We start from the raw sequence: 15,085 nt of genomic DNA on the forward strand, positions 1-15,085 counted from the left end.
CCCAGATTTTGGTACTCACTTACACAGTAGGCACAATTTACAGTGACCAATTAACCTACCAAATAAAAAATACGATGACGCTGGAGGAACTCAGCAGGCCAGGCAGCATCCATGGAGAAAGGCAGGTGGTCAACGTTTCGGGTCAGGACCCTTCTTCAGGGCTCAATCCACACCTAACAATCTGCACATCTTGTGGGAGGAAACTGGAACATTTGGGGGAAACCCAAGCAGTCACAAGGATAACATGCAAACTCCACACAGACAACAACTGAGGTAAGTATTGAACCCAGGTCTCTGGTGCTCCGAGGCAGCAGCTCTATTTGTTGTGCCAATGTGCTACCAGTGGGTAGATCATTCATGAGTAAATGCAGCTTAATAGCACTGTCAGCGACACATTCTGTCACTTTGCTGATGACGGAAAGTGGACTGATAAGTGGTAATTAGACCAGCTTGTTATTGTCCTGCTTTTTGTGAATAGGCATACCTGGGCAATTTTCCACATTGTTGAGTGTAACTGTGCTGTAACAGTTTTGCTAGAATGCAGCTAATTTTGGAACACAAGTCTTCAGTGTTACACTTGGGATGTTATCTAGTCCAATAACCTTTGTTGTTTGACTAGATCACATCAAAGGATACTGGACTCAGCTTCTTCTTGATACCACATGGAGTTAATTGAACTAGCTGGAATCTGGTTTCTATGATGGTGGGGATCTCAGGAGGAAGCAGAGATGGACATCCATTTATGACATCCTCCTGCCTGTATACCCCTATGCTGCCTCTTTTGATTGATCTGTCCTACTGTGGAACAGGAATTATCTAGGCTTTTGATGAAGGAGTCTGTCACATTGTTTATAGGATATGCTCCTGTGAGTCAGACTGCTATATGACTAGTCTGAGTGGAATATCTCCCAATTTAGGTATTAGTCCCTAGATGTTTGTGAGGAATATTTTGCAGTAGTTGTTGGGAAGGAAACCCAGTTATTAATCAAAGTCAAAGTAAAGTTGGAAGGTCAATTCCATTCTGGTTATATAGAGTTGAATGTTAACTTTTGTTGAAATCAAGTATTGCAAAAATGTGTGAATTGTCATTTGGTGGACAATGGGGAAGAGATAGTGGAGGAATGTGTAGCAAGTGATATTTTATAATGAACATTTGGATTTGAAAGAGGTTGATTGACTTGAAATACAGAGCACAGAACTGCTTAAGTACCAGCCATATGCTGGAAGCATCACCTTGTAAGTGGATATTTAGGTATATATTTTATACAAAATAAACTTTATTCATAATAAAAGACAAACTATATGCAATTACAAAACAGTGCAAGCCTTTACATTCTTGTACAGATCATTCATTAGTGTTACCTTTTTATATAGAAAAGCACCGATGCCACACGTGTGGCTCCCTGGAAACTACCCGGTTCCTGTATTTACAATATTTAGGGGCTTTCTCGCCTGTCCCCGAGAACCCTAAACTGTAGTCCTTTCCCACTGGGCCTTTGTGTTGGCAGCGCCCAGCTTCAGTGCATCCCTCAGCACGTACTTCTGCAGCCTGGAATGTGCCAGCTGGCAGCATTCCCCTACGGACATCTCACAGTGCTGGAAGACCAACAAGTTTCAGGCAGACCAAAGAGCGTCTTTCACCGAGTTGATGACCTTCCAGCAGCAGTTGATGTCCGTCTCTGTGTGTGTCCCCGGGAACAGCCCGTAGATCAGAGAATCCTCTGTTACGCTGCTGCTGGGGATGAACCGTGACAAGGCCCCTTGCATCTTTTGCCACACCCTCCTCGCAAACCTACAGCCCACAAAGAGGTGGACGACCGTCTCATCCCCAGCGCAGTCCTCCTGGGGGCAACGTGTGCTGGGAGTGAGGTTCCAACCATACAGGAAGGATCTGACTGGGAGGGTCCCTCTCACCGCCAGCCAAGCGATGTCTTGGTGCTTGTTGGTGAGTTCTGGCAATGAGACATTCTGCCAGATGGTCTGGACAGTCTGCTCAGGGAACAACCCCACAGTATCCATTGAGTTCTTCTCCTGCAGTGCCTGCAGGATGTTCTGTGCTGACTACTGCCTGACGGACTTGTGGTCAAAGGTATTGGTCTGGAAGAACTTTTCCACGAAGGAAAGGTAGCGCAGCAGCATCCAGCTGACTGGGACGCCGTGTGGCCATGGGGCCAGGCCTATCCTTCACAACAGCAGGGACAGGGAGAACCTCGGTACATAGTGACACTTGGTGCCCACCTACTTGGGTTCCACGCACAGCCTGATGCAGCCACAGACGAAGGTGGTCATCAGGAGGAGGGCGACATTGGGGACACCTTTACCCCTGTTGTCCAGGGACTTGTGCATGGTGGCCCATCGGACCCGCTCCATCTTGGATCCCCAGATGAACCAGAAGATGGCGCGGGTGATTCCCAAGCCAGAGGAGCGAGGAACAGGCCACACCTGCGCCAAGTACAGCAGCCCTGAGAGCCGCTCACACCTGATGACCAAGTTCTTCCCAGTTATTGAGAGGGAGCGCCGTTCCCACAGTCCCAGTCTCTGCTTCACCTTCCCAATCTGCTCCCGCCAATTTTTGTTGCCTGCCCCGGCCCCTCCGAACCAGATCCCCAGCACCTTCGGATAGTCAGGCCTGACGGTGAAGGGGACGATGGATCGGTCGGGCCAGTTGCTGAGGAGCATGGATAAGGTACATACATTTTGCTCAACAACTATTGAATACTTAGCAGTTCAAGAAGCTGTATTGATCCATGAGGGATAGATAAAACATTTAATCATAACTAAAAACATTCTTTCACAATTCCATTTCAAAACTTCAATGTCAATCTATAATCCTATAGACAATTCTAGTATGATAGTTTTGATGAAAGATCAGCAAGCTGAAACGTTATCTGCTCAGTATTTCCAGCATTTTCTACTTATATTTCAGATTTCAAGCATCCCCAGTTTTCATTTCTTTGTGGAAGTGTTTGCATTTTCTCTGATAGCTGATATACCTGTAGGTGGTGCTATGACACAGTCTTTTAACATTTGGTTTTGCTGACGATAGTAACATTATTATACTTAATTCTCACTGGAAAAATCAATGCCTGTTCAGAAATCAGGAAATCTTACAAACACAGATAAGAACATTTTGCCTTAAAGATAAAAACTGGAAACACTTCAAATATATAATCATGAGAAGAAACCCTGACCTCTTGACACGCAATACAGATATGCATGGAAGTTCCCCTACCATCACCCTGTCTGAGCTCAGTTAACGCTCCATCACCTGACTGTGATATCTTGGATCTTCCCTAGTAGGTCAATCAGCATTTGCACTGCCTTTATTGGTCACAGATTTCATTTTTGCTACAATTGGTACTGCAAACAGTCAAAGATCCTGATGAAATAAACGGATTGGCCTACCATTTATATAGCATTTTTCACAACACCTCAACACACAAAATGCAGTTTAGTCTCAGTGGAATACTATGCTATAATATGGAAACATTTTAGTCAATTTGCACACAGCACGATCCTGTGAAAAACATTATGGTGACCAGTGATGTGGTTTGAGGGATAAATGTTGGACATAATAGTGGAGAGAATCTCTCCTGTTTTTTTAAAGTAGTACTATGTTTTGTTTATGTCCATCTGAATGGGCAGACGGGACTGCAGTTTAACATTGCAGTTAAGAGGTGTCAGTTCTAACAATACTGAGCACTCATTCAGTACTGCACCACAATGCCAGATTAGGTGTTTGGAGTGGGGCTTGTGCTTGACCCTTTTAACAATGATAATTGTTATGATCTTGGAATCCATTGACTAAAGGTATAGTGGAAATGGATTCGATAGAAATTTCAAAGGGAAATACTCACAGAAGGGGTCTAATTGAATAGAACCAGCTTTGGCATGAAAGGCTGGGTGTCCATTTTCTGTGCTTTAGGATTTTATGAAAATGAACAAGGCAGCGGGACTAATTGAATAGTTCTATCTGGCACTGGTAAGGGTAACACCTGGTACCTGCCAGATGGCAGGAGGCATTCCGTGATTGTTGGGCACCCCACAGACTGGATTGCACAGTAGACAGTGTCCATCTTCAGCTGGAGATGATGCTATATTGTAGCTATATTTTTAATTCAATGCAACTAAATTCCAAACTAAGAGTGTAATATGTTTCTAACCTGGGCTGAATATCTGGGTATCAGAATCAGAATCAGAATCAGATTTATTATCACTGACTTGTATATCTTGAAATTCGTTGTTTTGCGGCAGCAGTACAGTGCAAAGACATAAAATTACTCTAAATTACAAAATAAATAAATAGTGCAAAAAAAAGGAATAACGAAGTAGTGTTTGTGGGTTCATTGATCATTCAGAATTCTGATGGTGGAGGGGAAGAAGCTGTTCTTAAATCGTTGAGTGTGGGTCTTCAGGCTCCTGTACCTCCTCCCTGATGGTAGTAACAGGAAGAGGGCATGTCCTGGATGGTGAGGGTTGTCACCTTCTTGAAGCAGGGCCTCTTGAAGATATCCTCAATAGTGGGGACAGCTGTGCCCATGATGGAGCTGGCTGAGTCTACAAGCCTCTGCGGCCTCTTGTGATCCTGTGCATTGGAGTCTCCATACCAGGCTGTGATGCAACCAGTCAGAATGCTCTCCACGTTATATCTGTAGACATTTGCAAGAGTCTTTGATGACATACCAAATCTCCTCAAACTCCTAATGAAGTAGAGCTGCTGGAGCGCCTTCTTCCTGATTGCATCAATGTGTTGCGCACAGTATGAAATCTCTGAGATGTTGACGGCCAGGAAATTGAAGCAGCTCACACTTTCCACTGCTGACCCCTCAATGAGTACTGGTGTGTGTTCTCCCAACTTCCCCTTCCTGAAGTCCACAATCAGTTCTTTTATCTTGCTGATGTTGAGTGCAAGGATGTTGCTGCGACACCACTCAACTAGCCGATCTATCTCACTCCTGTACACCTCCTTGTTGTGATCTGAAATTCTGTAAACAACAGTGGTGTCATTGGTGAATTTATAGATGGCTTTTGAGCTGTGCTTAGCCACACAGTCACAGACAGAGTAGAGCAGTGGGCTAAGTATGCATCCTTGAGGTATTTCTTTAGGTATTTCGTAGGTGCATTTCTTTCTTCTTTTTCCAATATTTTTATTAATTTCAAATAAGAAGCACAAAGTGCATGAAACAAAGGAAAACAAAGAAAATGTTACAAAATAGATTGTATTGAATCACACTAGAGATTACAATGCTTCATATTAATAAACAAAAAAGATATCAATTGATATTAATGTTGTAATAATTTTATTATAACATTAGGTGCATTTCCTTATTATTTAGCATGTTTTTCGTGATTTACTGTACGTCTCCATATGGGGGAAGGGCAGTTTATCATAGCTTTTCGTTTGCTAACACTGCGGCAACCCCATGTGTCCCTCAGCTCCGAGTTCAATGAGATGGGGCAGACATACGATGGGCTGAACGGCCTCCTATCACGTCGCTGTCCCTACGCTTCGTCGGGCTACGTTCACCGGAAGTAAGGCTGCGTGGGTGGGAATGAAGTTCCGGAGCGGTGCTGTTAGTTTCTCAGTGCCGGGGTAGTCGGTAGACTTGGTGCTGCTTTGGGTTTTATTTTTTTAAGCCGTTTTAAAATATTAGCAAACGTATTTGTCGTTTTTAACCTTTGTTTGGCTGGGTGAGGTCTGCCATTCCCGTCCTGCAGGTGCGGAGTGAGTGTTGAGGGGTGATGGAGAGCGGGGAGGACCCGGAGCAGGATCTGGAGCTAGACCTGGACTTGCACCTGGATCCGGATCCAGACCCAGAGCAAAGGCAGAAACCGGAGCGGGGACAAGAGCCGGAGCAGAAGCAGGGAGAATCCCTCAACCTGACCGAGTTCTCGGACGAGATCCTACTGAATATACTGGGGTTCGTGCCCAGCTGTGATCTACTGCTGAATGTCAGGAAAGTGAGCAGAAAGTTAGCGGCCCTGTGTGTGGATAAGAGCCTGGTCAACTCTATCTCTCTGCACAAAGAGTACCAGGTAAATGCTTGCCTTTCCTAGGAGGGGATCATGGTTCACCGTGGCGTATTGGAACCCCGTGGCACCAGCAGTGTAATTCCAGCTATCACATTCTAACAACGACGGCTTTAAATCAGGAAAATAGTCCAAGGGCTTTTTTTTTCCGGGGATGATCGCGCAAAAGTTGATATTCGGCTACATAAGGTTATATTAAGGCAATAGGCAAAAGTTCTATCAAAGAGGTAGATTTTAAGGTACTTATAGAAAGTGGAAAAAAGAGGCCAAAGGGTCTAGTGAGGGAATTTCTGAGTTGAGGGTCTTGACAGCTGATAGCATATGTGGCACTGGTGGAGTGATGACATTTGAAGATGAATAGAGGAGCACTGGTACTTTGGAGGATTATTGGCTGGAGGATATAGAGATAGGTGTGACTGAGCTTTAGAAACAACAATGGGAATTTAAACGGTATGGCATTACTTAACAGGGGAACAGTGTAGGTCAGCAAGGAAAATGGGGCAAAATGTGATACGATAGCTTAATTAGGAGAGGGACAGTAGAACTTTAGATGTCCCCAAGTGTCCCCAAGAATAGAATGAAGGAAGACAGCCAGGAGTGTTGGAATAATCAAGTGTGGATGATACAAAGGCATGGATGATTGTTTTGGCAACAGATGAATAGACCCACACAGAGGTGCAATAGATTGATTTGGTGCTGAGGTGTGTTGATATGAGCTAGCTGAAGTCTTGTGTCAAACACAACACCATGGCTACAAACAGTCTGATGCTGTTTCATGAAAATGTCAGTATGATGGATGGAGATGAAAACCAAAGAACTGTAGATATTGGGAATCTGTAAATAAAAACAGAAGATACTGGGAGCACTCCATAGGTCAGATAGCATCTGTGGAAGGAGAAATAGAATTAGCATTTCAGGTCAAATGTGTTTCATGGTGGAATGAAGTTGGGGGCCAAAAATGATGGCTTTGAATGTGACAATATTTGGAAAATATATCAGGAGCAGAAATTGGCTAGCAGACTAATATTTGGACAGATTTGAGGCAGTGTAAGGATTAAGTGAAGTAACTGAGGTAGAACTTGATGCTGTCAGTGTCCATGTGGAAATTAACAGATTGTGCCTAGGGAAAATGACTTGTGATAAGATTCTCTGAAATGCAGAGAGAAGTTGCTGGAAATGCTCATAGGCAGACTGTGGAGAAGAAATAATGTTGTTAATTCTAGTTGCAACTTTTTGTCAGAAACAATCCTCTAACCCACCTTGTTTGCTTTTCTGCTGTTGGGTTATCTAATTCTAACACCAGATGGGGATGAACTGAAAAAATACCAATTATTGTGCTTCATGTCCATAACTTGCTTTCAAGAAAACAATTACTTAGGAATTGGAAGTTGAGCACTGGTTTCCATTTTTTATTTCAAGGATTGGTCAGTTGTGTTGTTGAGACCATGTAATGTTCAGGTCTTTCATTCTGATTTAAAAACCTCCAATTTTCCTGCCTTGTCTTCCATGGTCAAACTGTTTCTATACCTGCTTCTTTGTTCTGGGTGACATCAAAAAATATTGCCCATTATGCTAGGTACAAACATTCTCTTTAAATTTTGAATTGTTAATTATAAAAGTCTAAAATTTATCTTTGCTGTATTATATGATATTTCATTGCAGTTGACATTAAAATCAACAGATAAGTTGCAAGTTAGTTGCCAATTTTGCTTGTGATAACTAAATCATAGTAACCAACAGAGGTACTCTTACTGAATGTGCTGTTTTAAACAAAAATCTTTTGATAACCTTGCAATTCATTTGTAAGCACAATGGTTAGTACAAAATTATGCCGTACAAGTCTGGTCAGTTAGATGCTCATGTGCATCGAGTTTTTGTGATTCTGGGTAAGGCAGCACAAGTGACATTGGCTAGCATGATGGTAGTGTTAACAATGTGGTTGTGAGTGGGGGAAAAATGGGTCCTTGATCCCCTACCCTCCCTTAGGAAAGGGTTGGGGTTGCAGTCAGGAGTGTAGAGTTATCAATCACCAGGGATAGGGTAGGCAGCTGCCCCGTTGGTTAGGAGGGGTAGGGGTGGCGTTTAGGGGTGTGGGTTACCAGCGATAGAGTGAACAGTGTCCCTCCCTGCCTGTGCGGTGGAACAGCTATACAGCAGCCAGGGAACCACAGGCCGGTGAGCCTTACATCACTGGTGGGAAAGTTATTGAAGAGCTAGGAACAGGATTCATTTGTATTTGGGAAAAATAAGGACTGATTAAGGATAATCAGCATGGCTCTGTGCATGGGAAATCATGTCTCATAAATTTGATTGAATTTTTCTGAAGAGGTGACCAAGAGAATTGATGAGGGTAGGGTGGTAGATGTTGTTTGCATACACTTTAGTAAGGCCTTTGACAAGGTCCTGTATGGTGTGGAAGGTTAGAACACACGGGATCCATGATGAATTTAGGTCACTAATCTATAGGAAGGACATGATCAAGATGGAGAGAGTGCAGAAAAGATTCACAAGGATGTTGCCTGGATTGGAGGACTTAAGTCATTAGGAGAGATTGGATAGGGTAGGTTTGTTTTCCCTGGAGTGAAAGGGGCTGAGAGGTGACGTGATAGAGGTGTATAAAATTATGGGGGTCGTAGATAAGGTTGATGGCTAGTGTCTGTTTCTCATGACATGAGTGTCTAAAACTAGAGGGCATAGGTTTAAGGTGAGAGGGAGGAGGTTTAAAGGGGATCTGAGGGCTAAATGTTTCATACAAAGAGTAATTGGTATCTGAAATGATCTGCCAGAGGAGGTGGTGGAGGTAGGAACACTAACAACATTTAAGAGGCATCTTGACACTTGCAGGCTGTCCCCGAGTTACAAACAGGCTCCGTTTTTACAGATGTCCATAAGTCTGAAAATACGCAAGGTCACTTAATACGATAACCATGCCTCCACAGTGTTGTAATGAATGGTGTTGATGAGGGCTAATTAACATTAACATTTATTGTCTTCCCCTGCCTAGTTACAAAGGTACAGAATTGGGATGTCCCATGCTCAATGGCTGGTTTCGATGGGCTTGAAATATCACTGGATGTTACATTGTTTAATAGAAGTGATTGCTTGTCAATTTCCAAAGCAACTCTTGTAACTGGCAGCTTTAAGAGACAATTGTATCTGATTACTGTGGGGAGGTGAATCGTAAACAGGTGTTTTTTGCAAGACTGGTTCTCGTTTGAATTTAATAATATTTATGGGAGCTTGTCTGTATGTATGGGTGTCCCTAAGTCGGGCGTTTGTAACCCGAGGAGGGCCTGTACTTGAATGAGTAGGGTATAGAGGGATATGGAGTTAATGCAGGCAAGTGGGATTAGTATTGATACGTATGATGGTTGGCATAGACATAGTGGCGGGAGAGCCTATTTCTATGCTGTACAGCTCTATATAATAAGCATCAACTACTCATTAATATAGATTGTAAATAGTAAATGCCCAACACCTGATTACAGCTTGCTACCTTGAAAATAATTCATTTTGTCTCAACTTTTTTGTTAACTTGCCAATCCTCGAATCAACTCCAATGCCACAAGCTCTTACCTTGTACAGTTGTCTTTTAAGTGGCACCCTATCAATTGTGTTGTGGAAATTGAAGTGACATCTACTGGTTCCCCCTTATCCACCCTACTCATTATTTTCAAAAAAACTCCAATAAATTTATCAAGGATGATTTTCTTTTCATAAAATCCTGTTGACCCTGCTTGATTTTACTATGACTTTGTAATGACCTGCTTTAAATAATGGATTTGGTATTTTCTCAATGACAGATGTCAGGCTGACTGACCTTTAGTTTCCCGCTTTCTGTCTCCTTCCTTTCTTGTATTAAATTTGTGGTTTAAAATTCCTTCACATCCAGAATCTAGAGGATTTTAGAGGGTCAGAATTATTGCATCCACCTTCCTCTACAGCTGTTTTTTGTTTGTACCCTGGGATGCAGATTATCTGGTCTGGGGCACTTCTCAGCCTTTAGTTCCATTTGCTTTAATACTTTTTTCTAATTATTGTGATTTGTTTTATTTGCTTCCCTCCCTTTCATCCCTGGATTTTCCATTTTTATTGTATTGCTTTTAATCTTCTATGAAAACAGATTCAAGGTGTACGTTCAAGGTCTTGCCCTTTCCCTTATTTCCCATTATTATTCCCATCCCATCTTCTAAAGGACCGATATTTACCATAGCTGCTTTTCTTTTTATATATTTGTAGTAGCTCTTCTTGTTGGATTTTATATTTCTTGCTACCTTAGTCTTATCAATGATTTTTTTGTTTTAGTCATCCTTTTCTGAGCTTTAATATTTTCCCAATTTTCTGAACTGTCAGTAATCTTTGCAATATTATTTGCTGTTTCTTTCAATTTGACACTATCCTTAGATAGCCCTAGATGGATTGTCCCTCTTTTAGTCTTTATTTCTCAATGGAATATATATTTGTTGAAAACTGAAATATCTCCTTGATTATGCCACTGCTTATCTGCTCTTTTATCTGTTAATTTATCTTCTCAGTCCACTTTAGCTGACTCTGCCTTTGTACCTGGGATTTTATTAAAGGTCAAGACAAGTTTCAGTCCTAAGTTTTTCACTTTCAAAGTGAATATGAAATTCTATCATGTTGTGATCACTCTTACCCAGGGGATCCTTTACTCTGAGGTCATTAATCCTGTCTCATTACTTATAACCAGATATAAAATGTCTTATTCCAGAGCATATTCTTCAAAGGAACTGTCCTGAATTTATTCTTATGACCTCATTCTTAAGGCTACCTTTGCCAGTTTGATTTGTCTAAGTTTTTATCAAAGCTAAAGTTATCCACAATAATTGCTATAGCTTTCTTGCAGCTCCCCCATTATTTTTTTCTTGCTGCCCTACAGTGTAGCTACCATGAGGAAGCCGATGGTATACTCCCACTAGTGAATACTTTTCCTTGCCATTTCTTATCTCCATCTAAACTTTTATAATGCATCTTGATTTATCTGTGCTAAGATCCCTTCTCACTATTGTATTGATCTCGTCCATTGTTAACAGAGCTACTTCATCTCCTTTTTCTTTTTGTCTATCCCTCCAAGACACTTTAAGGCAGTAAAAGCAGATCATTCAGCTTGTGGTTTTACCCATTTTCTCTTTGGGACCATAATCCATCCACTCATCGCTGCCAATATTGTTCATTTATTCTTACAAAACATGTTGGCTATCTTCTCTACCAAGGTCAAATGATTGAAGTCCAAAAAACTGATCTTGTTAATATGGACATGAAGATTAAAATTGAGAACTAAAATTTGTGCAGTAATACTGATTCTCTTCTGTTGCTTTGTGATTTAATGCATGAGTTGAGACCCAGATTTTGTCTATTCTGCTTAACTGAATAGATCTCTTGCAATAGTTCCATTGATTCAAAGTTAATCATCAAAAATATGACCTTAAAAGGCCCTCTATTACCCCAGTGTGTATTGTTGTATTTTGCATTATTGTGCTTATCTATGGCAGTGAAATCATGCAGGCAAAGATAATGATTACATATTGTTTGTGACCTTTACAAGCCTGGAAAATGGCGAAGGAAGTGCTATTATTGGCATGTTTGAGTTTTGTCAGAATAAATAGCTGTAAGACTTTGCAATGAATCCTAGAATGTGGCACTGAAAGTTAAGTTTTTGGTTGTCCTGCTAGATTTTATTTATGGACAAAGTTTCAGCAAATTCAGTTGCCATCTTACAGGCATGAACCCCCATGCACAGGATGTCCTCTGTTACTAAGCATATGTTCTCATGCACCTGTGTCCATGTCTTGGCCTTGACAGTAAATCAGTCTGCTGGGATTGGGATCTCTGAATTATCCTCCTCCAACATTATAGATCAGGTATATCATTCAGTTCTCCTACAAAGCAAAAAGAGCTACGTGCGCATATGTCCACCAGGGTACATTGCTGGATAATAATGAAATGTGGATACCACTGCTGTTTTAGTTTTCCCATAACCCAGTTAATATTGCCTCAGCCAGCCAGAAAATTTTTGTGTGTTGTGCTACATGGGGTAGCATTAAGGTATTGAAGACAATTAAAATTATGTTTAAGAACAAGGAAGCACAAGCCCAGCAGAACAAGCTTCCAGCTCCAAGATAGACATGAAGGCAAGTGGTGAACCTTCTAAAAGGGTTTAATGAGGGGAAGAAATTGCTTTTCTCTCCTAATTTTTTTTCAGTTGCTCTTTAAAAATTAAAATAATAACTGTGAAGAGCTGCATTTTTAAAGGCACAAAGATATTGCCTTTGCATTGAAATAACTTCATGGAACCTTATTTATCCTGGGTGGGGGGGGGGAGGTGAGGAGAAGCTGTAGTAATGTTAATTCTTGTTTGTATAGCACTTAGTGATAGCTGTGTGCTTTACAGAGTATTTATGAATAAATTATTTTTGACATTGAGCAAGAGAAGTGGATAATGAGGACAGGTGAGCAAAAGCTTGGTCAAGGAGGATAGGAGAAAGTGGTGGAAATATTTAAGGGGAATTCTAGAATTTAGTGCTTTGGTGGCTAAAAAGTTGACCACCAAAGGCAAAAGGACTAAAATCAGGGACGTGAATGTGCAGTGGAGAGAACTTTATGGTCTGTAGGTTATAGTAAAGCTACAGACAAAACCATGAAGGAGTTTATAATTGAGATGAATCTTTTAAAAGTGAGGGACTTTTAATGTTGACCTGAGATAAAAGTAGGTCAGCAAGTTGAGATGATGGGTGAAGGAGACTTGGATCAAGTTAAAGTATGACAGGTAGAGTTTGGGATGTGTGTATTTATGTAGCGTGGAGGGTGGAAAGCCCGCCAGTAAACACTTAGAATGAGGTAACAAATGTCTGAATGAGGCTCTTAGCATCATATGAGTGAAGATAGGATCAGAAGTGGGTGATGTTATGGAAAGTTAAGTAGTGTATCTTAGTGATAACATAGAAACATGGTAGAAGGCACACCTCTGGGTCAAATGTGACAAGGGTGCAAATTTCAGAGTTGCCAGGAATGGAAACCATGTGTATGGTCAGTAAATCCGTTATCCAGTGGGGTAAATTATAGCTAGTAAGCATATGTAAACAGATGCAACCATCTTAAATAGGTTTTCATGGTTAAGAACCAGTACCTTGCACAAATGACATTATTGCTGTGGAGAGCATCATGATTGACTGATTCTGGTTGTATCTGTCATTTTATATTTTGATTCTTTGAATTAAAGGGAGACAAAGCAGAAAACTACAAGCCAGTTAGCCTCTTGTCTGTCATTGCGAAAATTTTAGAAGCTATTATTGAAGATGCTACAGCAGGGCACTTAGAAAAATTCAAGGTATTGGGTAGAATCAATGTGGTTTTGTGAAAGGGAGATGGTGTTCACCAATTTATTGAAATTCTTTGAAGAAATAATGTGAGCTAAGGATAAAGAAGAACTGATGGATACTCTATACTTGGATTTCCAGAAGGCATTTGATATGGTGCCACATCTTGCTGTGGAAAATAAAAGCTCATGATGTAAGAGGTAACATGTTGACCTGGGTAGATTGGCTGCTCATGAGAAACAGAGTAAGCGTAATGGGGCCTTATCTGGTTGGCAAGATGTAATGATTGGTATGCCTCTTGTATCAGTGGTGAGGACTGAACTAATGATTTATGTGAATGACTTGGATGAAGGCACCCTAAAATTGCTAACTTTATGACAGATTGGTAGGAAAGTAAGGTGTAAAGAAGACTTAAGGGACTGCAAAGGGTTATGGATGGGTTAAGTGAGTGGACAAATATCTGGCAAAAGGAGTATAATGAAGGGAAAAAGTAACAGTGTCTCTTGTCAGGAAAAGTAAAGAAGTTGCATGTTATTTAAATGATGAGAGGATGCAGAGGGATTTGGGTGTCCTAGTCCATGGTTCATAAAAAGCTAATGTGCAGATTCAGAAAGCAATTAGGAAAGCCTGTAAGCTTGTTTATTACTGGTGGAATTGAAAACAAGTAGAAAGGTAATGCTTCAATTGTGACCTCACCTGAAATACTGTGTGAAGTATTAGTTTCCTTTCTTAAGGAAGGAGATTAATGAATTGGATGCAGTTCAGAGAAGGTTTACTAGAATGGATGGGTTGTCTTATGAGGAAAGATTGGACAAGCCAGGCTTGAATCTGCTTGAATTTAGAAGAGTGAGGGGTGGGGTTGGGGAGCAGGGATTGAGGGGATTAATTGAAATCTTTAAGATCCTGAGTAGTCTTGAAAAGGCGGATATGAAGAGGATATTTATTCCTATGGTAGAATCTGTCACTAGTGGTCTCTATTTAAAAATAAGAGGTTGTCATTTAAGGCAGAGATTAAGTTTTTTTTTTGGAGGGTCAGAATCAGGTTTATTATTACTGACTTGTTTGATTTGAAATCTGTTTTGCAACAGCAGTATAGTGCGAAGACATAAAAATTACTATAAATTACAAAATAAGTAGTGTAAAAAAGGAATAATGAGGTAGTGTTCATGGACCATTCAGAAATCTGATGGCGGAGGGGAAAAAGCTGTTCCTAAGTTGTTGAGTGTGGGTCTTCGGGCTCCTGTACCTTCTCCTTGATGGTAGTAACAAGAAGAGGGCATGTCCCGGATGGTGAGAGTCCTTAGTGATGGGTGCTGCCTTCTTGAGGTGCCTCCTCTTGAAGATGTCCTTGATGGTGGGGAGGGTTGGGCCCATGGTGGAACTGGCTGAGTCTACAACCCTCTGCAGCCTCTTGTGATCCTGTGCATTGGAGCCTCCATACGAGGCTGTGATGCAACCAGTCAGAATGTTCTTCACCGCACATCTACAGAAATTTGCAAGAGTCTTTAGTGACATACGAAATCTCCTCAAACTCCAACAAAGTAGAGCCACAGGCATGCCTTCTTCGTGATTACATCAGTGTGTTGGGCCCAGGACAGATCCTCTGAGATGTTGGCATCAAGAGCTTTTTTAACTTTTTGTCCCTCAAAGGGCATTGGAAGCAGAAAATATTTTTAAAAAACAGGCAGATAGATTGCTTATTAGCAAGGGAATAAAAG

General features: G+C 41.3%; 1 protein-coding gene across 1 annotated transcript in view; it reads left to right on the plus strand.

The window, feature by feature from the left end:
* The first annotated feature begins 5,536 nt into the window (after nucleotides 1-5,536).
* fbxl18 (F-box and leucine-rich repeat protein 18) overlaps nucleotides 5,537-15,085 on the plus strand; it is a 38,329-nt gene continuing 28,780 nt past the window's right edge. The window contains exon 1 of the mRNA XM_052021644.1: nucleotides 5,537-6,036. Within this exon, the coding sequence (XP_051877604.1) occupies nucleotides 5,743-6,036 (294 nt within the window). The 5' untranslated portion in view covers nucleotides 5,537-5,742. The remainder of the gene's footprint in view (nucleotides 6,037-15,085) is intronic.

Source organism: Pristis pectinata, chromosome 8 (genome assembly GCF_009764475.1).
Source record: "Pristis pectinata isolate sPriPec2 chromosome 8, sPriPec2.1.pri, whole genome shotgun sequence".
Taxonomy (NCBI): domain Eukaryota; kingdom Metazoa; phylum Chordata; class Chondrichthyes; order Rhinopristiformes; family Pristidae; genus Pristis; species Pristis pectinata.